Genomic DNA, 26,772 nt, shown 5'->3' with positions numbered 1-26,772 from the left:
GGTAAGATTAATCGTCTCGGGGCGTCTTCGTTCTAGAGACGTAAGCCTCAAACTTAAATTGACCATCCTCTTGCTCCTTCTCTGTTCCCCCTCCTGGCACGATTCGATCCTTTGATCTTGAGGAGCTTTGATCCAGGGAGTCCCGCTCCTGACATAATTCGATTCTTCGATCTTGAGGAGCTTTGATCCAGGGAGTTCCTCCATTAAGAGCAGGTGCCTTCGATCCACCTCCAGGCCAATAGCCATGGCTGCCCCGGGCCAGCTCAACCTGGAAGAGTCACCCCTCTGGGGGTCCCGAAACGTTAACGTCTTTGAGAAGCTCGAGCAGATTGGAGAAGGCACTTACGGGTATGCATATCGTTGCACAAAATCTCAATTTGGTGCAAATGCAGGACAGGGCATTGGGACTTTACCAAGTGATATGAAGCAATCGATCAGTAACCTGGTTGTCTTTTTGGCTTTTCCTTTCTGTTTCACTGCACACAGACAAGTGTACATGGCCAAAGAGATTGCCACAGGAGAAATCGTTGCACTGAAGAAAGTCAGGATGGACAATGAAAGAGAAGGGGTATGAGGTGTTGTCCTTCTATCCTCATGCAATTTTTGTGCCTTCCGTTTGATAGAATTTAGTGCTCTGTTAGCCAAATGGAGAAGAAGAAAAGAGACCAGATCATCGGCCAACGGGTTTGCCAACAATAGGTGATCTAGCCTGCATTCGATACATATGCTTTAACTTCTATGTTTTCTGTTCAGATTTAGGCAGTAGGCAGACAGCTAGACAACAGGTAGGTTACCTAGGTCTGTGTGAGGCAAGTGGGCCTGCATCAGGCATAAGATTAACTGGTTAGTCCAGCAATCCATCTGCTCAGCATTTCACTTTAGTTTGGTCCATGCATTTATATTGCCCTTCCATGTCTAAAGTTAGTCTAGGGTTTGGTCTATGTGTTTATATTGAGAGGTATTGTATTGTACTTTCATGATGTTAGTTGTACACAAGAGTTGAAGAGTGATTTCTCATGCAATGGTTGGTAATCAGAAACTATAAGGTAGATAGACCATGCAAAACTTAGTTGCACACAAGAGTTGAAGAGTGGCAACACCACTAGGGCTTGAAAGCTGTAGGGTGTGACATGGGCTTTGCTGCCTAGCCAAAGTCCACGTTAAAATTAGAGGATGATGAAATTGGAGGAGTCTTTATCTTTCTTCTCATTCGCCTTCTCCTCCTGCAATGCTGCTAGTTTCTTGCAGTCTTTTCGGAGATGCCTCTTCTTATTGTACTCTTTGAAATAGCAAAAGCATTCGGAGGTTTTCCACTAGATTGAGATAACTACCTTCTTTATAAATACAATTTGGCACCTAAAAGCAAAGCAAAGGATTATGATGAGGGTGGTAAGGGAGTGAAGTTTGAAGTTTTCAGTGGGGCATAAGATGGATTGAAAGTGTTGACTTTCAATCAATAGTTTGATGTGGCCTATTTAGAGGGGAACTTCATTGAGTTGTCAAAAAATCCAGAAGGCAATCACTTTTTTGAAAGGAAATGCAAGAAAGTCTCAACTGCTTCATAGCCCTGCATATGGAGGTGCATGACTTTCAACCATAACCTTGTTCCTTAATTGCTTTGTAACACATAATCGACCATACATCATAAGAAAGCCCTCTCTAAGAGTATAGTGCTCATGGTGCTAACCATCTAATAAGAGATTATAGACTCTAGCAAAGTCCTTATCCTCTTGATACTGTGTCTTCATCTCATCTAACTCATGATTTCTCAAATGATGCTAGTTGCATATTGCTTCCACTTTTGCGAGATCCATTCTAACACCATCTTTTGAGACAATGTGCCCTAAGAAGGGAATCTCTGACATGAAGAATTCACTCTTTTTTGCATAAATAAGTAGCTTGTGTTTTCTAAATTTCTTAAACAAAATAGTCAAATGCTCTAAGTTTCTTAAACAAAATAGTCAAATGCATGTGATGTTCTACCTCATTCTTTGAAAATACTATGATATCATCAAAGAATGTGCCAATGAAAGACTTGTAGGGTTGAAAAAATTGATCCATCATGTGATTAAATGTCATAGGTGCACTTGTAAGCCCAAATGGCATGACCAAGAACTCATATAATGAAAAAGTGGTCCTAAAAGCTGTCTTGTGCACACCTTCTGGTCTTATATGTATCTAATGATACCCACTTTTAAGGTCTATTTTGCTAAAGATTGCACTTCCCTCTAACCAATCACGGACATTATCAATCCTCGATATAGGGAATCTATTTTTAATGTTGTTTTTGTTTAAGGTGTGGTAATCAATACACATTCACTATGAACCATCCTGTTTTTGCACTAGGAGTACAGGTGAGCAAAAGGGTGATAAACTGGGCTGAATCAACCCTTTTTCGAACAGCTCATTAACTTGACTCATTATTTCCTATTGTTGGGAAGCACTCACTCTATAGAGTGGCGTGTTTGGAGGCGTAGTACCAGGCACAAGGTCAATACTTTGATCCTCTGGCCTTTTAGGTGGTAAGTCTCTAGGTAGGGAGTCAGAAAAAAAATCTTGGAATTCTTTTAAGAACTCTGTCCGCTCATTATTCAGCATTGAAACTTTAGACTTAGCATCATCTTTACTAACATCTTTTGTAGAAACTAAGTACACAGAAAGATGATTTTTCACTACTAAAGAAATTGCTGAAGTAGATAGAAGAGGAATAGACTCTCCCTTCAACTTTACATCAAGAACATGTTGTCTTCCTTTTTGAGTGAGAGTGATTTTTCTATTATATACATGAATCATTGCATGCACTCTATGACCCCATGGAATACCTAATAAGACATTGTAGCCCTTCAATGGCATAATGTGAAAATCCTCACCATCCACATAAGATTGCAAATGAATTCAGAGTTTTCCAATGATAGGGGTGACTGGCTCTACATCTCCAGGATAAGCCGAATTGGCCTCACCCATGGGACCCATCTCATCATCTCTAATGCCCAACTTGGTCGCCAATTCTGGGGAAATGAAGTTGGCATGAGCTACTACATCAAGGAAAGCTAAATCATGTTGATCCCTCACTTTGCCCCATGCATGTCATAGTTCTGAAGCATCCATGTTTGGTTGCTCACCCACAAGATCGGATACCAATCCAATAGAAGTTTTATGCTTCTTGCCTTTTTGATCCTTACGGTCATGTGCATGGTTTTTAGACTCATGTTTTGGGCATTTATGTGCTATATGCCCCTCTTGTTCACAAACATAGCATTTGTTTGTATCATATAATGTCTTTCTTTGAGTAACTTTCTTAGCACTAGGAAATGATCTTTTGCCTTGTGTGCCTTTTTGAAAGAACGACTTTGACTGATTTTCAAGCTTTAGCATGTTGATACTTTTTCAAAGATTTAAACTTGCTGCCCAAAATTTAGTCTTATTGCCCTTATTATCAGCATTGTCCTTCGAAACATCTTTGCTGCCTTTAAATCTTGTGACATGTCCTTTCATCAATGCATAAGTTGTATTTACATTTTCAGCAATTGTGCCATGCTGGTCGCTTTTGTCTTTGTGCAGCAATAGTCATAGATTTCTTTGGGTAGGCCACAACAGTAGGTCTCTATTTGCGTAGCCATTGTGACCTCACGAAAAGAGCTAATTGACAACAAAGCTACCTAGAATTTGTTTGTGTACTCTTCCAAATCAACACAATGAATTGCATCCAATTTGTGCCAAGTCATTATTGCATCCACTTCAAAAGTGTTTGTGAGCCATTGAGAAGAGAAAACTTGATTGAATTGCACCCAAGTTGCTGGTGCCTTGCCTTACATCAAAAGGGTTGTCCACCACTAAAGTGCATTTCCTTTTAAAAAAGTGACTGCCTTGCGCACTTTTGAAGGCTAGGAAAAATTGCCCCCAAAGTAGGTTGCATCAAATGGTTGAATGAAGGTCAAAGCCTTTAGTCTATCCTGTATACCATTAAAGGTTTCAAATTTGACTGCTGCCTTCTTTGTAGTCTTTAACTTTACCCAAAGCTGTCAAGTTATCATACATAGGTGGATGTAAAAATGGTAGTCCCGGTGATGCCATTGCTGCATTTGCATTTGAGATATGCCCAATAGTACCTCCCAATCAACCAAACATTCTAGTTTGCATACTTGATTGCATACCAATGTTATCATACATGCCGGTGTGCATTTGGGCCTGCATTGCCCCATGATAGTTCCCCTGAACACCCAACATAGGTGGTTGAAAACCGGTTGCATTTTGCATGCCAACCTTGGTGGGCGCAGTGGCATCCATAGCCTGAAACACCAATCCACCCCCGATATAACTTGGATGCGTAGATGGTGGAGGAATTGTTTGCTGTCCACGAGGAATATGCTGCACATTATTCCCTTATGGGGATGATTATGCTGCTGAATTGGAGTTCCCTGCACATTCAGCATTATAGGTGCCGGTGTATGCAATACCTTTGGTTGAAAAGTTTGCCCATGTCTTTTTTCCCTTTAACATTAGGAATTGACTGCATAAATTCAGCAAATTGAGGTTGCTGAATTAACTATTGCAAGTTTATAACAGCTTGCTAACTGTGCCATAAACATTGCATTTGCTTCCTGAGCACCTTGGACTTGTGAAATTACATATGATTGAGCTGCATACTCACTGATCACATTTGTTGCTCTCTGTCCTAAAGCATTTTCAGCATTTGGAGACTCAAAACCATGTGGTGAGTGCCTTTCAAGAGGAGATTCTTGTTCCTCACTCCTACTGCTACTATTGTGTGATATCTTTTATTGTTTGTCCCTTGCTGTACATTGTTTTCCGCAATTATAAACCTTGCAGTAAACCTTGCTGTAACTGAATTATAGCAAACCAAAATGCATGTGTTGCTCCTCGAGATGACCACAAGCTCACCTCCTTTAGAAAGTTGGTCATGTCCTAGCAATGGAACCATGAAACTGGCCTTTAGAAGCCCAATAGCAGTAAACCACATTGTAGATAAAATAAGTTCTTGCAAATGGTAAAAAAAATTCAGCAAGAAAACTCCAGACACAACTAGAGCTAGAGTACTCCTGCACTACACATTGACACTTGTTGGCCCCAAAGCTTGACACCCCTTTTATTATTTCTTTAGATTACTAAAACATGCTCGAAATTGGTTTTACAAATGGCTGTATTTCAGCGATTTCTCGTGATATAATTGATCCATGTGTATACAATGGCCTTGGCATCTTTACTGCTGGTCTCCAACTAGTTGTAGAGTGTTCAAAACTACAAATGAACACTTTAGCTTGCCAAACCCTAAAAATGACATCAAGCATTTGGACTTAATTTTGCAGAGCAGTTGTGGAGATGACTCTTCTGCATAGTCCCTATGTAATCCTACTCTTTCTCTCACAAGTGGAGGGGGATGGGTGTGTTGAGAAACCCTTCACTTGCAGTTTGCATTTTATATTTTGCGTTTAGGGTTTCACAGTGGACAGCTGCAAAAAGGGGCTGGGTGCCCACAGTGGGGCACTATCTTCTTAGACATCCGGCGCTCTCCCTCCGGGCGTCGCCCTAGACAATCTCTTGCCTATTTATAGGCTGTCTTTGTTACTCATTCTTTACGGCTGATGCATTCAGTCTATCACCTCTTCTCTCCAATCTCTCTATTGCTTCACACCCCTTTAGGAGGACATTGCAGTTTGTGGTTCGTGGTTGTCTTCATCATCTTCCGTGTGCTACGGCACCCTTGTTCCTTTGTATCACATTCACTTCATGATTTAGATCTTCATCATTCCATTCATCAGAGTTTCTTTTCTCTTCTCTTCTTTTCTCAGTGTTTACCGAGTTCACTCTGTATTCCTCTTCGCAAACCCTACTGTCTTGTTGGTACGTTGTCTTTTGATAGGAGGGGGGTTTCTTGTGATGAAATTGTGAGAATGTCATTTTCTTGGTGACAAAATTGCCTAGAAAGTGGAGTAGGCTTGAGATCTCGAAGAAGAAGAAAAGATCTCAGCCCGTAGTGCTATCATAACCTGTTTTTCTGATATTTAGCTTAAAAATAGCAGCATGCCTTGTTGTATATGGAGTTACGAGGTTGCTTAAGGGAATCCCCATGCCAAGAGGAAAAAAATTGGTTACTATCCATACTTGATCTATGCTGTGAGCTCATTCCATGGTTGATATCTGCAATTTTCTGCAGAAAGAAAAAGAAGAGTAGTTGTCTCCAAACTTGGGTTTTTACACATGATAGAGAAGCAGCCCCAAATAGCCAAGATAAGCTTTTCAAACGAGTAACCAGCTACTCCTTAATTATATCACTTTTTTATTAAGGGCTAATTAATGACTTAATTATTAATCATAAGTGAGTTGCTCATTGAGCGAAACTTTAGCTTAAGACTTGCTTTATAACTTAAGTGTCCTAAGTGAGTTGCTTACTAGGCAAAACTTTAAATGTAACTCAATTCTAAGGTGTATACTTTCCATTTAATGAAAGTGTCACATTACACCTTGTCCCTTTAGCCCTGGCCATGTACCACATGGTCTGCACACTTGTCCATTGCATGCTCGAGTGTTAAATCCTTCACTATTGGTGTAATGGTTACCATGCCAAGAGCTAGGGGTACCAAAATATTTTCATTAAAAATCTTCGTGAAGTTTAATTAAATTATTAAGTTCATAAGTTTATTTCTCATTTTGGTGACATGTTTCATATGAGGTTGTCTACTCATGGAAGGCTATGAATACCTCCGCTATTATCGAGTTGATGCAAGGCTTATTGCTTGAGTTTCATTCTTAGCTTCAATATTTTAATTTAGCGTCAGAGCGTTGAGTACACTTAACTAACCGCTATATGGCTCGAGATAGGACCTGTCGCATAAATCTTGACAATGAGCTTTAAAACTCTAAAATCATAGACTAGGATAACTTGAAAGTCAAGATGGTTGAGTGTCGGGAACTTCTCGTCAAGTTCTCTACGATGGGGGCTCCTAAGTTCTCGGACGATCACGTCACATTGTTCCTTAACAAGCTTCTAGTGAAATACTTCCATTTTGTGTAGCAAGTAATCTCACAATCCACCATGCCTACATTCTATGAATTTGAGTGTTAGCTAGTGTGTTACACTTTGTTGTTTGATTAGTTTCATAGTATTTACTCTATTGAAAGGGCTCTTATTGCTTCTTCTTAAAAGGGGCAGCAAGGAAAGGGCAAGAGAATCCAAAACTCAAATCAAAATCAACAGCAAAATCAAACTCAAATTCAAGCTAGTGAGACCCAAGGGGACAACCAGTCTTCTCTTAAATTCGGATGGTAGAATGTGCCTAAAAAGAACATGCATTCTCAGCATTATCAAAATGTTTTCCACTTTGATGACAAGTGTTGTTCAAAGGTAAGAGACATAGCATTAGAATCCAAGACTTAGAACCTCACCCCCTAGTCAAGCAACTCCTAGTAGTAGGGGAGGCAAGGTGGTAACAACCCTCAATAGGCGCAGTTGCTAGGTCAGATCTATGTTGCCACAATCAGCCATCACAGTCTATATTGTTCTCAGTGCCAAAGGGCATGTTTGATTGGTTGCAGAGGCCAACATTGTCTCCTTAGAGACATTTGAGGATATGAGTCCTGTTCACATCTGAGTTGCCTCTCAACAAGGTGATTGCAAATGCCCACTTGTCATAGTCGAGTACTTTGGTCACTCCTTGGATTGTGGATAGTGGAGCTACCCCATCATATGATCCCCTATCTCGGATATTTTCATCTCGGGAGTCTCTATAGTCAAGATAGTCCGTATTGGGTACAACTCCTTGGTTGAGATTTAGACTCACGGTTGCATTAGTTTTGCCACTGACCAAGGCCTAGATCTCGCTACATTGGATGATATATACTATGTCCCTTTGCTTGGGGTGAACTTGTTATCCGTTCAACAACTTTTCTAGTTGGGACGAGCAATTTTCTTTAATGTGACATAGTTGATGTCCTTGACTCTCAGACTGGTTTAGCGATTGCTCCTGGTAGTGAGGTATAGTCTGATGAATTGTACCACATGATCCAATTTTTTTTCGAGCCAACAACTGAGGGCTCCGAATTTCACCGCTTCCAGGCTTTAGCCACATGGGAGCCTACGGACACAGAGCGTCTCTAGCATTTTTACTTAGGATATCTCGGATACGGCTCTCTTTATGAGTTGTCTCATTGTTTAATGATTGAGGGCCTTCCACACCTAATGCTATCTCAAGATATTTGTAAAGCTTGTCAACTTGGGAAACAGGGCTGTACCCGATTCTCTTAGCAACTCACACATAGATTTGAGGTGCCTCTTAGTTTGATTCATGTTGATCTGTATGGGCTAACATTCATTGTCGCGTGGAATGGTGCACTACATTTCTTTTTGATAGTGGATAATTATTCTTGCTACATGGGTGTACTTTCTGAAGCATAAGTCTAATGCATTTATATATATTTTTTGCTTGGGTGCTATTGGTTCATAACTAGATTGGCCACCGTTGTGTAGGATGCATGAAGAGTGATAGTGGTTGTAAGTTTACCTCCCACGAGTTTTTAAGTTTCTATAGGAGCATGGAGTCTCTTGTTGGGTGTAAAGTCCCTTCGTCTTCGTGTAAATAGACTTACAGGTGTGAACACACCCTTAATGTACCCTAACATATAAATACATTCTTTTTATTCTTTGTGTACCGTCACATCGGTACACCTAACTCTGAGCTCATCTTTGCTCTTCAGCTAACGCCTTGACCCTGTACGCCATTGCGCAGTCTCACCCCTTCAAAGCTTAAGGCTTCGTGTGCTTCTCGAGACCACCAAAAGGATAGCGCCATACGTATTTTGCTTGCACACTTAGGAGTGCAAGCAGTGTCTTCAGGCGAGATACTCGGTACCCATCATATAATGGTATGGATATTTCCTCTCTAAGCGGATCAGAAGTCTCGACATCCATGGGAATCAATGCATCGATCATTGCCTCCATCTCAGGCTCCAAGATTGTAGGTAAGTTTGGAAGGCTGCCTGTCTCCTCTAGTATTGACGGTATAGATTGGGTAGTACCTTCCAAGTGGTGGATTGGCAGTTGGCAGCAGGCGACTTGTTGCGTGGTGACAAACAGTCCAGGCGGTGAATAGTCCAGGCGACAGTCAGGCGACCAGGTGGCAGGTCTAGCGTAACAGTAGGGACGACAGTGGACCAATCGACAAGCGGCTGCCTATAACAGGTGGCACGTGGCAGACGATTGGAGTTCGTGTCCAACGTGACGACTGGGACGACCAAGAAATGACCAAGCGTTGGTAGGTGACTCCATAGCGCGACGATCGGGACCAGGCGTCGCCAGGTGACGACGAGGCGATGACAACCGTCGGGGCAGGGCCAACGGACCCCCCTTTTTCGTGACTTCGTCAATTTCTTTTTAATAAAAAGAAATAAAAGATTTCTTTAATTTCAAAGTTACCCCCTTTCTCTTAACAAGGGTTCACGCGCTGGAGGCATAGAGCTCAGATTTGTGCAGGTTTATGCCCAAAAATTTGGGCTTTTCAGATTGAGTGCTGCTCATGCAAGATCGAGGCATCAGAGATTGTAGACATTGTGCGCGTTTGAATTGGTGATTTCGCCAAATTTACTGAAATTTTACTCATCCGAGTGAAATTTCTCAACATTGGACCCATAAAATTTGGGGCTTTTGCTGTATGGGCGAAATTTTGGTCAGCTGAGTTAGATTGGCTGACATTGGTGCACAGTTGGACCCGAGAAATTTGGGGCTTTTGCAAAATTTTGTGAAATTTTGCTAAATTTGCCCGTTTTATGCTTTCGGGAACATGTATTAATGTAATCGGGGCAGATTGGTCAGTGAAATTTTGGGGTTTTTACTGAAATCTGTGGATTTTGGCAAAGTTAATGCGTGAAATGCACTTTGGGAATATTTCTGAAGCAATCTTGTTGCCATAAGCAGAGTGATTTGAGCATTTTTATCTCCTGCTTGTGCGATTTTGGAGAAATTGCAGAGAATTCTTGGTGTTTTGGGGTATCACAAGTTGATATGAGTACATATATATGCAGTACACATGTTGGGCAGCTCCCATTGAGTTGATGTATTGCTGATTATTCATGTTGCAGCAGTCTTAGTGATCATTTGCAGATCTGGGATTGGTGCAGATGTATTTTTGGTGATATTGCTGAAGTGGGAGTTATCTGGCAGTGATGTATGCATTTATTGTATGCTGAAATTGCAGTCATACTGTTGAAAGTCATTCATTCTACTACTGTATATGTACTTGGACTGAATCTTGCTATTATTTGTTGAAAAATTGGGCTGTAATCAGCCGAATATTCAGCTCATTTTTGCTGTCATAAATTGCAGCTTTGAATTTCTGGTGTATTGCTGAAAAATTGCTGCAAATGCTTCTAGCAGCAGTGACACAAAATTCCCTTTTGAAATCAAGAGGTTTGATGGCACTGGCTCTGACTTCTGGAAGGATAGGATGCAAGGCATTTTGTTTCTCAAGGATTGTGAAGATGCTCTCTTGGAGACTAAGCTTGCAGCTATGACAGATGTAGATTGGGCTAGACTTAATAAGAAGGCCATTGCATACATTAAGATGGCGGTGTTTTGATGATGTACTTACAGACATCAAGCGTCTTGATACAGGTTATGCTATATGAAAAAAGCTTAAGGACACTTATGAAAATACAACTCCTGTGAATCAAGTGCATCTTACATGTAAACTTGTGAACATGGAGTTGGATGAGTCTAAATCTTGCATCTGAGCATTTGAGTACTTTCATAGGGGTTTTGAGTTGTAGGACTCTGGTTTGGCGGCTTTTGATGATAAATTGAAAGCTATTTTCTTATTGATGACTTTGCCTGACAGTTGGGAATCTTTGGTTGTGTCACTTAGCAACAACCCCGCTTTGTTTTTGATGGTGTTAGAGGTTCAATCCTCAATGAAGAAATCAGAAGAAAGTCTAGTGGTGAAAGCAGTGGCTTAGCTTACCATGTAAGAGGCAGGTTTAAAAAAAGGGGTAATGCAGCCAATAAAGGTAAAAGTAGAAGCAAAAGCAAGGGCAAACAACAGGATGTCACATGCTATCAGTGTGGGCGTAAAGGGCATAAAAAGCTCGATTGCCAGTACTGCAAGAAAGAGCAAGAAAGAAAGAAACAACAGGAAGATGATGACAACTCTTTCTCAAAAGAAGTTGCAAAGGCAAATGTTGTATCCAATGTGGTCATTGAAGAGCTTCTTGACATTGAAGAGATACTTGTTGTAGCCTCATGTAATGATGTAGATATTATGGCAACAACAGGTGATATGCACATCATAAAAAAGGAGGTAATTGATGCCTTACTTTCAGCTCACGATGGGCCGTCACAATCATGGATAGTGGACAGCGGTGCTTCTTTTCATGTTACCCCCTCTTTGGAGTCATTTTCTGAATACATTGCAAGTTACATAGGCAAGGTTTACTTGGGTAATAACTATGCATGTGAGATAGAGGGTGTTGGCACCATTCACTTGGCTCTTGAAAATGGCCAAGAGCTGATTTTGCAGGATGTCAGATTTGTACCTGGCATAAAGAAGAGTCTACTGTCAGTTGGGCAGCTTGATGCTAAAGGGTACTTTACTACATTTGGTGATGGATCTTGGAAGGTCCATAAGGGCTCTATGCTGATTGTTAAAGGCAGCAAAAGGGGGACTTTATATTACTTGCATTGTAAAGCATTACCTGGCAAGTTCTTGGCTGTGGCTGAAGTCCATTCACAGATGGAGCTTTGGCACAAAAGACTTGGTCATATGAGCTAGAAAGGCCTCAAGTTCTCTCCTCTTTAGGGAGATTTGATGTAAAAGGCTCTGGTCTCGAATTTTGTAATGATTGCTTATATGGAAAACATGTGAAGTCTCCTTATTACTCTGGTGTCGTTAAGAAGTCTAATGCTCTTGACTTAGTACACTTTGATGTGTGCATTATGCTTGTTAATTCGTATGGGGGTGCGCGGTATTTTGTTACTTTCATTGATGATTTCAGTAGAAAGTCATGGGTGTATGTACTTAAGAGCAAAAAGGAAGTGTTGGATTCTTTTAAAAAATTTCATGCTTTTGTTACCACACAAAAAGGGCTTAAGTTGAAAGCCATAAGAACAGATAATGGGGGTGAGTATGCCTCAAAAGAATTCAACAAGTTTTGTGAGATACATGGCATTAAGAGGGAGTTGACAGCCCCTTATAATCTTGCATCAAATGGCGTGAGAGAGTCAGATGCATGCTGCCCACCACTAATCTCCCACAGTAGTTTTGGGGAGAGGCTCTTAAAATTGGGAAGCAGTGAAATGTATCTTCAGATACTTGAAAGGTACACAAGAAAAGTGTATATGCTATGGAAAGGGTACACTAGAGTTGCAGGGATTTTGTGATTCAGACATGGTAGGAGATCTTGACACTAGGAAATCTACCAGTGGGTATGTTTTTACTTTGGCTGGTGGGGTTATCTCTTGGTGTTCAAGATTGCAAAAAATTGTGGCACTGAGTACTAGAGAGGCTGAATATATTTCAGCCACAGAAGCTTCTAAGAAAGCTATTTGGCTTGGCCGTCTGGTCAAGGATTTTGGTCTTTCTTCACATACTCCAGCGCTTGGTTGTGATAGCCAGAGTGCAGTATGTCTGGCTAAGAATGCCATGTTCCATGCACGTACCAAACATATAGATGTTCGGTATCACTTTATTTGACAGGTCTTGGATGATGGTCTTGTCACACTGACTAAGGTCAAAACCCAAGATAACCCTGCAGATGTTCTAAGTCTCTTGAAAAGGCTTAGTATGAGCATTGCATTCGTTTAGTGGGAGTTGGTTAGTTTAAAGGTACCACTTCTTCAGGCCTTTAAGTGGGAGGTTGTTGGGTGTAAAGTCCCTTTGTCTTTGTGTAAATAGACTTACGGGTGTGAACACACCCTTAATGTACCCTAATATATAAATACATTCTTTTTTTTCTTTGTGTACCGTCACATCAGTACACCTAACTCTGAGCTCATCTCTGCTCTTCAAATAACGCCTTGACCTTGCACGCCATTGCGCACTCTCACCCTTTTATCTCTCTCCAGCTTACTTCTATTAACTCTCTCTCTCAGAATGGAGTTGTAGAGCGTAGGAATTGGACTATAATAAACATGACACGCTCTATGCTGCTTGCAATAAAGCTCCCTGAGTGCCTTTGGATCGAGGTTGTTAATACTTTGGTGTACATGCTTAACCAGTACTTGATTGTGGTTGTTCCTCAAAGGATTCTGTATGTGGCATTTTTAACTCTCAGCCAGTCATTTTCCACTTTAGATCTGTAGTAGGGAAACTCCTTTGGTTAATTTATACTAGGCCAAATTTAATATACTAAGTTAGTTTGCTTAGTTAAAATTTCATTGCATCTAGAATGTCACACTGGATTGTATATCTTCATGTTTTGAGATACTTGCGGTGTACCTATTCTTAACGGGCTAACTTATGGTTTTGGTTTATGTTTGCAGGGATCCACTGACTTTGATCGGGCAGGAGATCCTAACACTTGGGGTTCCCATGGTAGCTACATCATTACCTAGGGCACAACTCTTTATCTCTTGGGCCAGTTGTAAGCAAGAGATAGTGGTGGCTTTCATGGCCGAGGTTGAGGATAGGGCTCTCTTCGATGATACCACTAAGGCCATCTAACTGAGGATCTTACTAGTGGCACTTTGGTTCCCATATTATTAAATAACTGCTGGACTGTCTTTTGCCAACTCCCTTCCTAAAGCACGAGAGGTCTCTCTCTGACTCTCCACCCAACCACGCCTAGGAAGTTGCTGGAGAGAACGACGTCGTGACTCCCTTGCCAGCCGTCAACTTTTGGTGAGTTATACTATATTTATGACTCACTTACTTCCTAAGCTCCCCTTAATCCCGTACGGGCGCCCAAGGCCCCTGGACGGTTATTTCTCGCGCTTGTTTTCCAATAAGTTACATTTATTGATGTAACATTTTCTCCCCCTTAAGAATCGGTTTCGTCCTCGAAAACGATACTTGGAAGGTCCAACTGTAAATTGGGAAACCTTTTTCTTAAAGTACTTACTCGCTCCCATGTTGAGCTTTCTTCTGAACAATCTTTCCATTTCACCAGATATTTTTGATATATAGTATACCTTGTTCGTCTGTTACGAACATTTAAAATGCTTTTTGGTTCATGTGGAATAGATTGGTCACCTAATAGCTCCTCAATGTTATCATTTAAGATTAGATTATCCATATCACCCAGCTTCTTTCTTAGCTTGCTTACATGGAAAACTGGATGTGTTTTACTATGAGCAGGTAGTTGGAGCTTGTAAGCTTGTTTTCCCACCCTCTTAAGTATTGTGAAAGGACCATAATACTTGGGTGAAAGCTTTGGACATCATCCCATTTTCATGGTTTTAGTTTGTTCATGCACCTTAAGATAGACCAATTCCCCTTCCTCAAAGGAGATGTCTCTTCGGTGAGGATTTGCATAAGCTCTAGCTCGGTCTTGAGCTTTCTTAATATTTTCTTGAGCAAATTTTAACATACTATTCATATGCTCCAAAAAATCCTTTGCTGCTTTTACCCATATGGTGCCTATTTCTAGCCTCTACCTCACAGCTTGTGCCAGTTGCTATTGTTTTATCGTTGTGTTTAATTGTACTAGCGTCTTTCCATCAGCTGTAGGTGACATGCTACCAAGCTCCGTTTACTGTTCATCAAGCTGTGTTTGCAGTTTTCTCTCTCCTCACTGCTTTGTTTATAAATGATCCGACATCTATTGTTGGGTCTGTTGCTAGACGTCTCCAGTCCTCGAGATACGAGAGTTTGGGGTACAATATTCACTGCATGGTGTGTTTGCTAGATGAGCATTGTATGATACATATTTATTCGTTTCAAAATCTTGACTATGCTCATTGTCTCTGAGTTACTCTAATCCTAACAGTGTTCTCTTCAGTTTGTGCTTTGTTGTACAATTGTATTTGTGTTTTAGCACTAGGATATTTCTTTATAGAGCCATCTTTTGAGTTCGAGTTTCAGGCATGTCTATGACAATTGGTCAGCATTGGAGACCTCTCCAGAGATCAGGTACAGGCCCATCCCCACCACCTTGGTGATTGAGCTTTCCCCGGTCTTCTAGTTGGGGAGGATTAGGTCTTCCTTCTTTATCCATTTGATCTCTTGGCATGGTGGCTTGCTTCTTGGCGCTTGTTGACTAGCATTGAGTCCTCTCTTGAGGTTGAGATTCAGGCTTGCCTATGGTACTTGATCAAAACATTGGAGCCCTCTTCCAAGCTCGAGTATGGGTATATTCTGAGTATCGAGAAGGTTGATTCTCCTTTGGCCATTCCGCCTAAGGGGTCTTAGGTCTGCCTTTATCATTGGATTCATCATGGTTCTTGGCACCAAATAAAGATTGACATCATGTTCCTTTTCCTCCTTTGGTATCGACATCCATGGTTGAGAGGGGGTTCCTACCTTTCATTGGTATTCTACAGGTTTTGGTATTTATCTTCAATATCGACCTCCCTTGCTTGTTGTACCTTTCCTTTGTATTGTATGATCATCATCAGCTTTGTAAAAAAGTGCATGGATAAGTGAACAATTTCTTTATGAGAGACACTATCTAAATGACACATGTTACATGTGCATTCTCATCATGTAACATTACTCTATACATCTCATTGTGCAGAGCAATCTTGAAGGGATCTTGAGTTGTTTTCATGGATGGTTCTTCTACCACCTTACTATCACACCTCCATATTTCTTCACCCTTTTACTTTGTCATCGATACCCTTGAGTGGTTGGGATAGCTTGAATATTTTGTAATGTGGTGGATGTAACCATCCCTTTTTATTCCCCCCCTTGGGGCGCAGTCACTTGATAGGTTGCAAACCATATCTTCTCCCAAAAAAAGTTCAACGTGGTTTCACCCGCCTTTGCAAGTCCTGGTTTACCACTAGACATCGGACAAGCATTCTTTGTCCAATGCCTTGGCCTCTTTGGGGTGATCACTTGGGCTCCTTGGTAAGATAACCATTGCCTTTGTAGTATTGATAGGCCATTGGACAGCCGATGTGCACCCTTCGTTCAATGCTCTGGTTGCTTTGGGACGGGACACCTTAGGTAGAAATGGGCTTGAGCTTTTATTCCAAACCCTTCTTGGTTTGGAGTTTTGGGCTTGAGAGGGGGTGTTGAGGTAAAAATGAATTACAAATCAAGTAGCTCTTGAAAACAATCTCAAAACATGTAATTTGCCAAAAGTTGCATTAAATGGTGCGTGGTCCTAGAGAGTTTCTTTATGCCATAAGCAAAACCCTAATTTGGGAGGATCCTTTTGCATCTATAAATAGATAGGTTACCCAGCATTCAATCCATCCTTGTCTTGTAGGTTTCAACCATTAGCCCTCTTTCACTAGCTATCCAACCCCCAACGACTATTGTTACGTGGTCTATAACTGTTGCCCAACCTCCCACTACTGTCAGTGATGAACTGTCATGATCTTCGAGCGGTTACATTGCTGCGTTTCCAGTTCTAGCCCTAGAGATTACTTTGTTCTGGTTTTGCCCTTCCATTTCTAGTATTGCCTTGAATCTACATTAGGTCGTTTTTGTGTTTTTCAATAGCTTTTTTTCATTAACCTTTGTTTCTTAACTGGTGGTTACTTTACTCTGGATCAATCTCCGATGGACGACACACATTAACACCTCCATTAGCTTGCTTCCACGAGAGCCATCGATTGTTGGACAACTTGCCCTTGAGCATTTTGTACTTTCTTTCATTCATATACAACATTGGTTCATTCAGTTGAGAGTTCTCTTTCTTCTTTGTTTGTGTTTGTGTTTTTGCATTTTGTGTTTGTTGTATTGCTGCCTAAGTTTTGTGTTTCAAGTATATTTGTACATTTTGTATTTTCTTTGTGTAAACCCTAGTACATCTTCACAGGCGATAGTCATCGAATCAGAGTTCTTTGGGACTTTAAGGTAAACCCCACATACCCTCCTAGAGCTCTCTAGGAATATGATGTTGGTGAGCATGAACATTGCATGATCTTGGGATGTTTTAATACTTTTTCTAGCAATCGTTAATATCTCTTGCATATCGTGCAGAAAATTGACCACGGATTGCATACTAATGAAATGTTCCCCTAGGATCCAAAGGGCACATAAGACACGACCACATCCCAAGGATTGGTGTCCCATACTACTAGCCCACATTATCTTGATGTATGGATGTGTTAGCCAATAGGCCAAGAGTCTAAGAGTAGTGATCACACAATGATGTGCACAATAGGGCCTTGAGTCCTATAAATAGGATTTCATTGTCCTAACCTTGAAGTGGCCTTAATGCATTCACAGTAAGTCACTTCATGACCATTGTGACCAATGCTACTAGTAGCCATATGGAAGTCCAAAAGTGTCCAAGGATGTTTGTTTAGCCTTTTAACTTGAAAAATGACACCGCACTCCATCCCTCAGTAGACCATACATGGAGTAGAGCTAAGGCTCCTTCAATATTGATTCATATTGATCTTTGTAGATCGATGCCCACTATCACTCTTAATTGCACATTGTACTTCTTTTTAATAGTGGATGACTTTTCTAGATACATGTGGGTGTATTCTCTAAAGCATAAATATGATGCATTCATCTACTTCTCATCATGAGTGCTTTTGGTGCATAATCAGATGGGTCATCATGTAGGTTGTATGAGGAGTGATAGTGGTGATGAGTTTATCTCTCACTAGTTTAGCCAGTTTCTATAGGAGCATCATTTCTCGCTAGCTCCTTTCTTTGGGCGAGTTTGACCTTGATATGTTGGAGTTCCAATGACAAGTGCCCAATTGGATCATATAGGTGGAAGTGTGTACTATTTTTTTAAAATCTATCGCTTGGGTCCACCATAACCTATGACCATTGTTAATTGCCAGTTGTATTGCAATTTTCTTTATATCTAGTAAGCGCAAAGGAAACAAATTTACTAAATAATTAAACATGCAAAATTATGGAAATAATAATTTTTTTTTCCTATTGTTGTGTTGTGACATGAATTCCTCAAACCTTAAAGGTTGTTTATTTTTCCATAAACACATTTCCAAGGAAATGTAGTTGCTTGTACAAATGTCATCTAATGTAAATGTCTTGTTTCAAGAAGCTCTAAGGGAATAACAAACATGGAACTAAAGAAACCAAAAGACCACACATTAAATAAACTCAAAGGAGTAGCATCAACAATCTTCTCTAGTAGTGAGGAGGTTGATGAGGCAATCTGTGTGCCACATGCTCAAGTCGATAGTGGGACAAGTCCATCTTATGCAATAGGCCCATGGTCTTATAGATGCAAGTGGTACGAGATCTTCTTATGCAAGATAGAGTTTATGGCGAGAAGGATTAAGGGTAGATTTTGAAAAGCAAAAATAACTTAAAATTGCATCTAAAGTGGACATAAGCTTTTCTTGCATGTAACATCCCCTTCAATATTATGAAAAACCTCATATGTCGGGATGCTTTAATATCCATGGGTAGATTAGGATTCACTGTGCTAGAGTATAATAACATGAGATTGGAGAGGCATCTAAAATGCCAAGTACTTGATTTTGTATCTTACCATAGATTTAGGATTACATTGAATAGTAGGATAAACAACCAATGTAAGAAATTGGTTAATTTGTCACATAGAAACTGGAAAAAGCCTTAGATTTGAACTCGAAAAAATAGTGCCACATGTATATGGAAAGATTATCAACCACAAGCATTAAGTATTTGGTCTTTCCTAGAGATGTTATCTCATAGGCATGCACGCACAAGTTGCTATGCGCCTCCACCAACTTTAACGATATAGAAGCCCATTTGGTAGCCACCTTTGGAAAAGGATGGGGATGCTGTTTGTAGCTTCAACAATTAGGGCACAAAGTAGTAATGGAAGGGAAATCTGAAAGACCTTGAACAAGTCCCTTCCTTGATGGCCATCTAATGAAGTCAAAATTCAGGTGTCCATAGTGGACATGCCAAAGTCACTCGAAAGTCAAGGAAGATATAGTTGCAAGGACTGTTAGCTTGTAGAGCCCACCCTTCTATATACTCGTTGACAATATATTTCTTATGGTATCATCCTCCACGATAGCTTCCTCTTGGGTGAAAGCCATGCGGGTCCCCATCTTTGTCAAACCATGAATAGAAAGAAGGTTAAAACCTAAACCAGAAAGATAAAGGAATCCTATCTATTTGGAACGAGGGGAATCATCCCTGGTTCTAGAATTGGCACAAATGAGTGGAGGATGTGGATCCAAACCTGACGGTAGGTCGTATGGGATGATGTACCATCCATGAAGCGAAGGCTTCTCCAATGAGAAAGACGTAAGCGCAATGTTCTTGACCTCAAAGAGATGAACAAGGACAGATTGTGTGGTCATGGCCAATGTAGCCTTGGAATCTTTGGCACCATCCTTGGGTCCATACTTCAAATGGGGGTATATCTACCAACATCTGTCTTTAGGGTGGGTGTCTCATTCATAGTGTGGGCACTTGGTCTTCCCTTTGGAATTCTCATCCTTCTTCTCGTGCTCCTTCTTGGTCTTGGCTTTCTTCTCCTTCTTGTTGCCTCCTCCAAAAGCGTGGCTGGTGGTTTTGGCTCTATTGGTATCGGTATCCTTGTGTCAAGCAGCTTGCTCCAAAATCATCAATACAAGCTCCTTCCAAATAATGGTGGTCGAATCTTGGAAGTAAGAAAGTTAATATAGAAAAAATCATTTTTTGGAGATGGAAGGTGTGTCAAAAGAGTCACAGCCATGTCTTCAGATGATATCTTATTGCCAAGGGATGCAAGCTCATCATATATCTCCATTTTTTTGATATGGTCCTTTGTAGTTGGGAAATCATCAACAGAAAGTATTTGGAGTTCTTCTAGAGAGCATTGCAATGGGCAAAGGGTTGGACTTGGTACATAAAAGAAAGTTTGGTCCATACGTTTGTTGTAGAGTGAATTCTTCAGATATGAACAAGGATTAAAAATATGGCAGCTCATGAAGAGAGAGGACCATGCTCATGAGTTGAGCCTATCACAAAGAGCTGCTTGATCTATAGTCGATCCAATATGGGGATCCACCATTGGACGGTGGAGGGGGGTGGTGACAAAGCCTCACAAATTGAAGGTATTTAAGATGCACTCCACTTTGCAAGACCAAAGGGAGTAGTTGGAACCATCTAGATGTTTCTTCTTGGGCAAGGAAGAAAGAACATGCATCCGCACAAAGGGTGCCAGTATGGCCAAGCGAGGTTCTTGAAGAAACAAAGTGAGAAAAAAGGGGGGGGGGGGGTGGTGGAGGCTGGAGCATGAGGCTGAGGATGCTTCAAAGCGTGCTCTGTTCCTCTTGAGTGGCCATATTGCCAATCTCTAAATGATTGATGATCTGATCTCTGTTCTTCTTTGTAGCGATCCTCGTGATCTTCTTGATTGTGACGGCAGTCTGTGCAATGATTTGTCCAACGAGAATGTTGGTCTTTAGGTACACGATTAGGGCTTTGTTGGTTTGTCATGGTCCTCATTAGAATCATCAAGCCAGTTGAACGGGTGATCCATTATCTTCTAGAGTATTTGCACAAGCACACAAGAATTTTGCTGCATTTTGTTGTTGGTCTACTCGGATCAGGGAGAGATCAGCTATAAAGGCTGTGTTTTGCAGCAAGTGGCTTGTCTCCACCAAAATCAGCTGATCTGCCATCAGGAGAAGTCGTGTGTTTTGATGTTGCCCAGCTAATAGTAACAATCACCCAGCCTTGAGAGGCTTTTGCACAAAAAGCAGCAATGAGAGTGTGGTCTCCTCTTTGTAGTTGCTCTGAGTTGCTATCCAAGTAGAATACACACCTCAATAACAATGATGGAGGGAATAATGGTAATAGTCATATACACATTATGTGTCTACTATACAAGCTATTCTTTGTTGAATGTCATTGCTAGTGTTTGTTGTACACTTGTCTCCAGTGCAAACATACCATTTCTTTACACCATTGTACATCTGATGTCATGTGAGAATGTGCAATGAACATGAATGATGGAAGCACTAAGCATAAGAGACAAGAACACAACTGTCAACACATGAAGAATGAAGTCAATGAACATAAGATCTCAATGATGGGCAATGGAATCCATATAATAAACTAGAGATGGAAATCATACAATTGACCAACAATGAAAGGCACAATGCTCTAGATTCCTGTGTGTCTCTCTCTCGCCACCCCCCCACCCCCTCTCTTCCCTTTTGTTTCCAGTAGGGTGATATGATAAATGTATGATACATGCATGTGCACATGCAGATACATGCCATTTGGCCTCCCATAAAGTGGCGATGCACACCAAAATACAACCCAATAAAAGGCCTTGGACGCATAACATGCACTATTCTAACAATCTCAACTTGTATGCAAATTTTCCAAGCAATGCAAGAAATAGGTGAAAGAAAATTGCAATCAATAGCCAGCAACTGACAAATATGATGGACGTGGAGACATGAACATGAGTAGAAATCAGTTCACTTGTTAATACAGTGGTGCTCCCATGAATGAGAATCTCCCAAAGTTCAATGACAATGCCACTCTTTGACTGTTACAACACTGCTAAGTAGAAACCCTAGACTAACGTGTGTGGTGAAGTAACCATTTTAGTGTGTTGTACCATCCAAACTCTCGTAGTCAGTCTTAACACACTACCGTTTTGTCTAATCATAAAACTCAACTTGTAGTTAATGTAAAACCAACTAATTGTGAAAATTGGCTGTAGCTCAATTGAAACCTTAGCTCAACTAAACTTGAGATTGGGTAATAGACTCGTAATTCAAGTTTTCGTGAGTTTGGGTGCTTAATCTTTATACACTCGAGTTAAGGCATTCTTATAGCTGGATTATGCAGTTCATAGTTGCTTGAAATGGCGTTTTGGGCCCTTGAAACGGAAACATTTTGAAAACCGGAAAATGTGTTTTGGGATCACCTGTTTTGAAACAGTTTTCTAAAAATAGTTTTGTTACTTTTTGGAGTGGGGGCGTCCGGGGGGGGGGGGGGAGGAGAGGGGAGGGGTTACTTTACCCACCTATGTTTCTGTTTTTGGTTGACAAGCAATGTATTGAGTTTTCAGCTTTCATTTATAGCCTTCAAGTTCCTTTATTGCATGCATTTGCATGCCTGTTTCTCTTTAGTAAAGCTATCTATAGTGAGAGGATGCATAGAGTTGCACAAAGATTTGTGTAACTACTAACTATGAAGGTAATAGTACTAGCTCTTAACCCTTGCTAGCAACCCTACGAAATAATGAGTGTAATATGTATGATTGGTGATGTGAGCATCTAATTATGTCAAGGCTAAAGTTGTAGCTTATACAATCTACTACAACTACACACATACTTATATTTATATTTTTTGGGTTCCTGTTTCCCTGTTTCTGAGATTCCTGGCAACTATGATTATGCTTGTAGGCACTGGTTTTGATCTTATCGGGATTTCACTTCAGCAGGGGTGTTAAATTCTAATCCGAGATTAAATTCTTAACTAATGGATTGGTAGTTTTTTGTACATAGAGTTGGTGACATGCTCAGTAGCAGTTCATGGCTGGCTGTTTTTTTATTTGTATTGATTGATCCAAGTATGGGTATTGTGGACTATGCGCGAGTGGTTATCCAGCATGACTGTCTATTAGAAGACCGTGTTCTTGACTTCAATTTCTGTAAATACATAACATAGATTTTGTTTGTATTGACTGAGGCAAGCTTGGGTACTGTGGACTGTGCCCAAGTGGCTGTACAGCGTAACTGGCTAGTGGAAGGTGTACCTGACTTCACTATCTGTAAATACATGAATACTTATGTCATGTGTGGATTTAATTGAATGCATGGGGGCATTATCATGGTTGTAGGGAAGTGGTTTTCCTAAAATGCAGCCTTTTTAGCTTTTTCTGTGGAATGAGGTCTAGTTTCTTATCTTGGTTATTGTAATCTTGCAGTTCCCAATAACAGCTATTAGGGAGATAAAGATTCTAAAAAAGCTGCAGCATGCGAATGTCATCAAGCTGAAAGAGATAGTGACATCTCCAGGTAACACTTGCAATGATTGATCTTTGATTCCTGTGTTCTTTCAAGGGGGACTTATATCAGTAGAAAAATGTGACATACAGTTTATGAAGTAGAAATTTTGCAGATGTTAACTGGTTTTTTGTTTGTTTTGGTTTTCTTTCAAGAATGATTGTTCTTGTATTTATCCATTACAAGTAATAATTAGTTTGCACATGCATAAGCATTCACATTTGTCAGTTTCAGAGTTGTATGTTATCTGAAATGTGAAGGTTGTAGAGGTGCTTTGGTTTCATGGTGGCTGTAATATTTGTAAATATAAGTAGGATTTTGTCAGAGCTGTTTGAAATGCATTAACAATTTGTAGATTTTCAACTTGAAGCAAATCAATGACGTTGACTTTTTGTGTTTTTTAGGACCGGAGAAGGATGAACAAGGGAGAACAGGTTTTCACATAGTTATCATCTTTATTTGCACAGGCATACATTCAAGATAAAGACACATGATTCTGAAATGTTTATGGTGGTTAATTTTGTACTGCAGAGGGCAACAAATACAAAGGTAGCATATACATGGTTTTTGAATACATGGACCATGATCTCACAGGTCTATCAGACCGACCTGGGATGCGGTTTTCAGTACCTCAAGTGAAGGTAGTCAAGAATGGATTCATGCATTTAGTCCATTCATTTTCATATAGAGAAAGCACAGAAATCTATTTTATTTTTTTATGTGAAGCATTGAACTCTCTGAAACAGGCTTGCTGTAATCTTGCGTACTGGTGCAGTGCTATATGATGCAGCTGCTGAACGGGCTCCATTACTGTCACATCAATTCAGTTTTGCATCGAGATATAAAAGGTGTGCTGTAATCCCAACTTCAGGGGTTTATGTGCATTATATGTTCCATGTCTTGTTTGTGGATTCTTATCTTTTCTACATGTCCCTTTCTGGAACCATTCAGTCATAAATGTTAGAAATGGCTTCTTGTATGATTATTTCATCTGTTTGTCTTTCATTCCTGTTCATTTTGTCTTGGCTCGCACGTCATGCAACATCTTAGAATTTGACTGTTTTTATCTTCTTTTAATGTGGCCTTTACTCCGAAATATTGTACAAAAAGTTTGGCCATTTTCTTGCTTTGCTCTTGGCTTCATTTGTTTCTTCGTCTGCATGATATTTCTCATCCAGTTGTGATCTATATGTATGAAGTTTGTTCACAGCAATACAGATTGCATTATATTTCTGCATAATTGCAGTGCACGAGTGATAATGTTTGCCTTTTGGCTTACATTAGTATCATACATAGGATTTTTGCATACACAAAATGGCCTAGACTATCTGTGCAGACTGAAAAGTGCAGAAACATTCTACTGCAAAAGCATTGGTACTAAGTTATGGGGATAAACCCAGTCGATCTTATCAAACCTTGTCATCCTTATAATGGATAGGATGTTTGATCTGATGAATGCTGAGTGTAAGCTATTAACCTCTATGTAAAGTTAACAGTTTTCCGCTAATTATGTGAACTAGTTTTAGTTAGTGAATTAATCTACATGTTACTTTATGGCAGGCTCCAATCTCCTGATTGATAATAATGGGATTTTAAAGCTTGCGGACTTTGGATTGGCAAGGTCCTTTACTGGAGATAACAATGCAAAGCTTACAAATCGTGTCATAACACTTTGGTACAGGTATTATACCCACAAATGTAAGAGACTTGGACTGGCTTTTCATTTGCATAGTAAATTAAGTGGTCTATAAGATAATGTGCCCTACAACAGGCCCCCAGAACTGCTGCTAGGGTCAACAAAGTATGGGCCTGCTGTTGACATGTGGTCCGTTGGCTGTATATTTGCTGAGCTTTTACATGGGAAACCTATCTTACCTGGCAAGAATGAGGTGCACGGAAAAACGTGTATATTTCAGCAGTTAGTAATGGCCTTCATACAGTTGCATAATCTGTTTTGCGATTTGAAAAGTAGCAAAGCTTCAGGCTTCCCTATGTTTTGCAGCTCGAGCAGGTCAACAAAATATTTGAGCTTTGTGGCTCTCCTGATGAGTCAAATTGGCCAGGTGTTTCCAAAATGCCCTGGTATGTTCAGTTCAAGCCAGAGAGAGTTATGAAGAGACGAGTCAGAGAAGTATTTAAACAGTAAGTGCATATTGTGCTTGCTGTACTTCTTGGGCCTGATTTTGTACTGCTGGATTAAGCATTTGTTGTTGCAGTTTTGACAGGCACGCTTTGGACTTGGTGGATAAACTTCTGACCTTAGATCCATCCAAGGTATGTAAACTGCATGAATTGCTTTATCAGTGTCAGTTTGCAATTACTTTCAAAGTTCTGTAGCCACGCATTGAGTTATACACGTATCTACAACCATCTGTTGGTGTTCTCAATTATTTTGTTCCATTATCGGCAGAGAATATCGGCTGTAGATGCACTAGATGCAGACTACTTTTGGAATGATCCTCCACCATGTCAGCCGGGCAGGTAAACTGATTCATGATCTTTTTTTGGTTGGATAATGATTAGTGTCAAATTATTTTACAATCCTGTCTGGGTCTTTATTGTAGCCTGCCCAAGTATGAAGCATCCCATGAGTTTCAAACAAAGAAGAAACGCCAACAGCAGAGACAGCAGCAGGAGGACATGGCCAAACGGCAAAAAACACAGCATCCTCAGCCACACAGTCGACTCCCTCCAATACAACAGCCTCCACAGGGACATATGCCCTCAAGGCCTGGGCCAAACCAACCTATCCATAATGCAGTTCCAGTTATATCTGGTTCCGGTCATCTGTATCCAGGCCAAAGGGTTTCCAATGGACCTCAGAACAGGTTTTCTCAAACTGGGCGTCCATCACATGGAGGTCCAGGAGCAAATTATAACCAAAACCGTGGAGGAACAGGTGGTGGATATGGTCCTGTTCAAGGAGGTGGTTATGGGATGCCACCAGCAGGCAGTCAGATGGTTCGTGGTGGTAGTTACGGAGGTGGGAATGCTGGTTATGCACAAGGAGGCTCCTATTCTGGTGCAGGGGGTAACAGGGGTTCCAACATTCCTGGCACAGGGCGAACACAGCAGTATTGATCTCATCCAGATGTAGAACAGAAGATAAGTCTGTGTTCTTGTTCGAAACAGGTGATTGGGCCAATGTACCTGGTCTGTTGCAAATGTGCTACTGCCTAAATCCATTATCACTTTTTGACTGCAATAACATTTTCTGGAAAGAATCTCTTCCCAGGAATGCATTGTTGTCCTAACCTCAAGTAACATTACTCCAAAATTGATTGTGCAGTGAGATTCAGTTTCTACACAATGCTTCTTATGGCAAACAGATGGTGGTGTCTACTAACTGTAGTCTCTTACTCGTCTGAAACAATGACTGATAACTAGATGCAGTCATGTTAAGCTGTGTTCAAGTGTACATAGCCAGAAATTTTTTGCAGAGAAAGAAATACACGTTTCTTGAGACATAATCTATAACACTGATGTCGTTTGGCTGCTGTATCTGTCTGCAATGCTTCATGCCTCTTTGTGCAAGATGCAAGTTGGGGGCGCAGGATTTAAGGTTTCCAGACAAGCATAGCGTCACTTTTATATTTAAGCTTTCCCTCTCACTTTAAAAAAATATTGTGCTTACATTGTATCCTAATCATCTTGTTGCTGTGTTTATGTGAGAGTTGTCCTCATTTGCGCTTGTCTATTGAACTTCAGTAATCTTTGGG

General features: G+C 40.6%; 1 protein-coding gene across 2 annotated transcripts; it reads left to right on the top strand.

The window, feature by feature from the left end:
• Nucleotides 1-26,626, top strand: LOC148035893 (cyclin-dependent kinase C-2-like). 2 transcript variants are annotated; one of them, XM_087677920.1, is made up of 12 exons: nt 1-348; nt 487-575; nt 22,975-23,065; nt 23,458-23,487; nt 23,585-23,694; nt 23,829-23,901; nt 24,614-24,734; nt 24,825-24,942; nt 25,056-25,195; nt 25,270-25,327; nt 25,464-25,534; nt 25,618-26,626. In XM_087677920.1, exons 2-12 carry the CDS (start codon nt 555-557, stop codon nt 26,132-26,134), a joined length of 1,350 nt encoding a protein of 449 aa, XP_087534046.1. In that variant the 5' UTR covers nt 1-348; nt 487-554; the 3' UTR covers nt 26,135-26,626. The 2 variants fall into 2 exon arrangements, with proteins under 2 accessions (XP_087534046.1, XP_087534044.1); XM_087677918.1 differs by having other exon boundaries at nt 2-348; nt 487-568; nt 25,618-26,624.
• Nucleotides 26,627-26,772: the final 146 nt, after the last annotated feature.

Source organism: Lygodium microphyllum, chromosome 5 (genome assembly GCF_053477565.2).
Source record: "Lygodium microphyllum isolate KBCC chromosome 5, Lygodium_microphyllum_v1.1.10, whole genome shotgun sequence".
In the NCBI taxonomy this organism is placed as follows: domain Eukaryota; kingdom Viridiplantae; phylum Streptophyta; class Polypodiopsida; order Schizaeales; family Lygodiaceae; genus Lygodium; species Lygodium microphyllum.
This window is presented reverse-complemented; position numbering and strand designations above follow the sequence as displayed.

Excerpts from the sequence above, each read along its gene's own strand:
- LOC148035893 (XM_087677918.1), top strand. The coding sequence starts at position 245 with ATGGCTGCCCCGGGCCAGCTCAACCTGGAAGAGTCACCCCTCTGGGGG. Across the intron at positions 569-22,974 it reads TGGACAATGAAAGAGAAGGG|TTCCCAATAACAGCTATTAG; the intron begins GTATGAGGTGTT and ends GTAATCTTGCAG. Across the intron at positions 23,488-23,584 it reads GGATGAACAAGGGAGAACAG|AGGGCAACAAATACAAAGGT; the intron begins GTTTTCACATAG and ends TTTGTACTGCAG.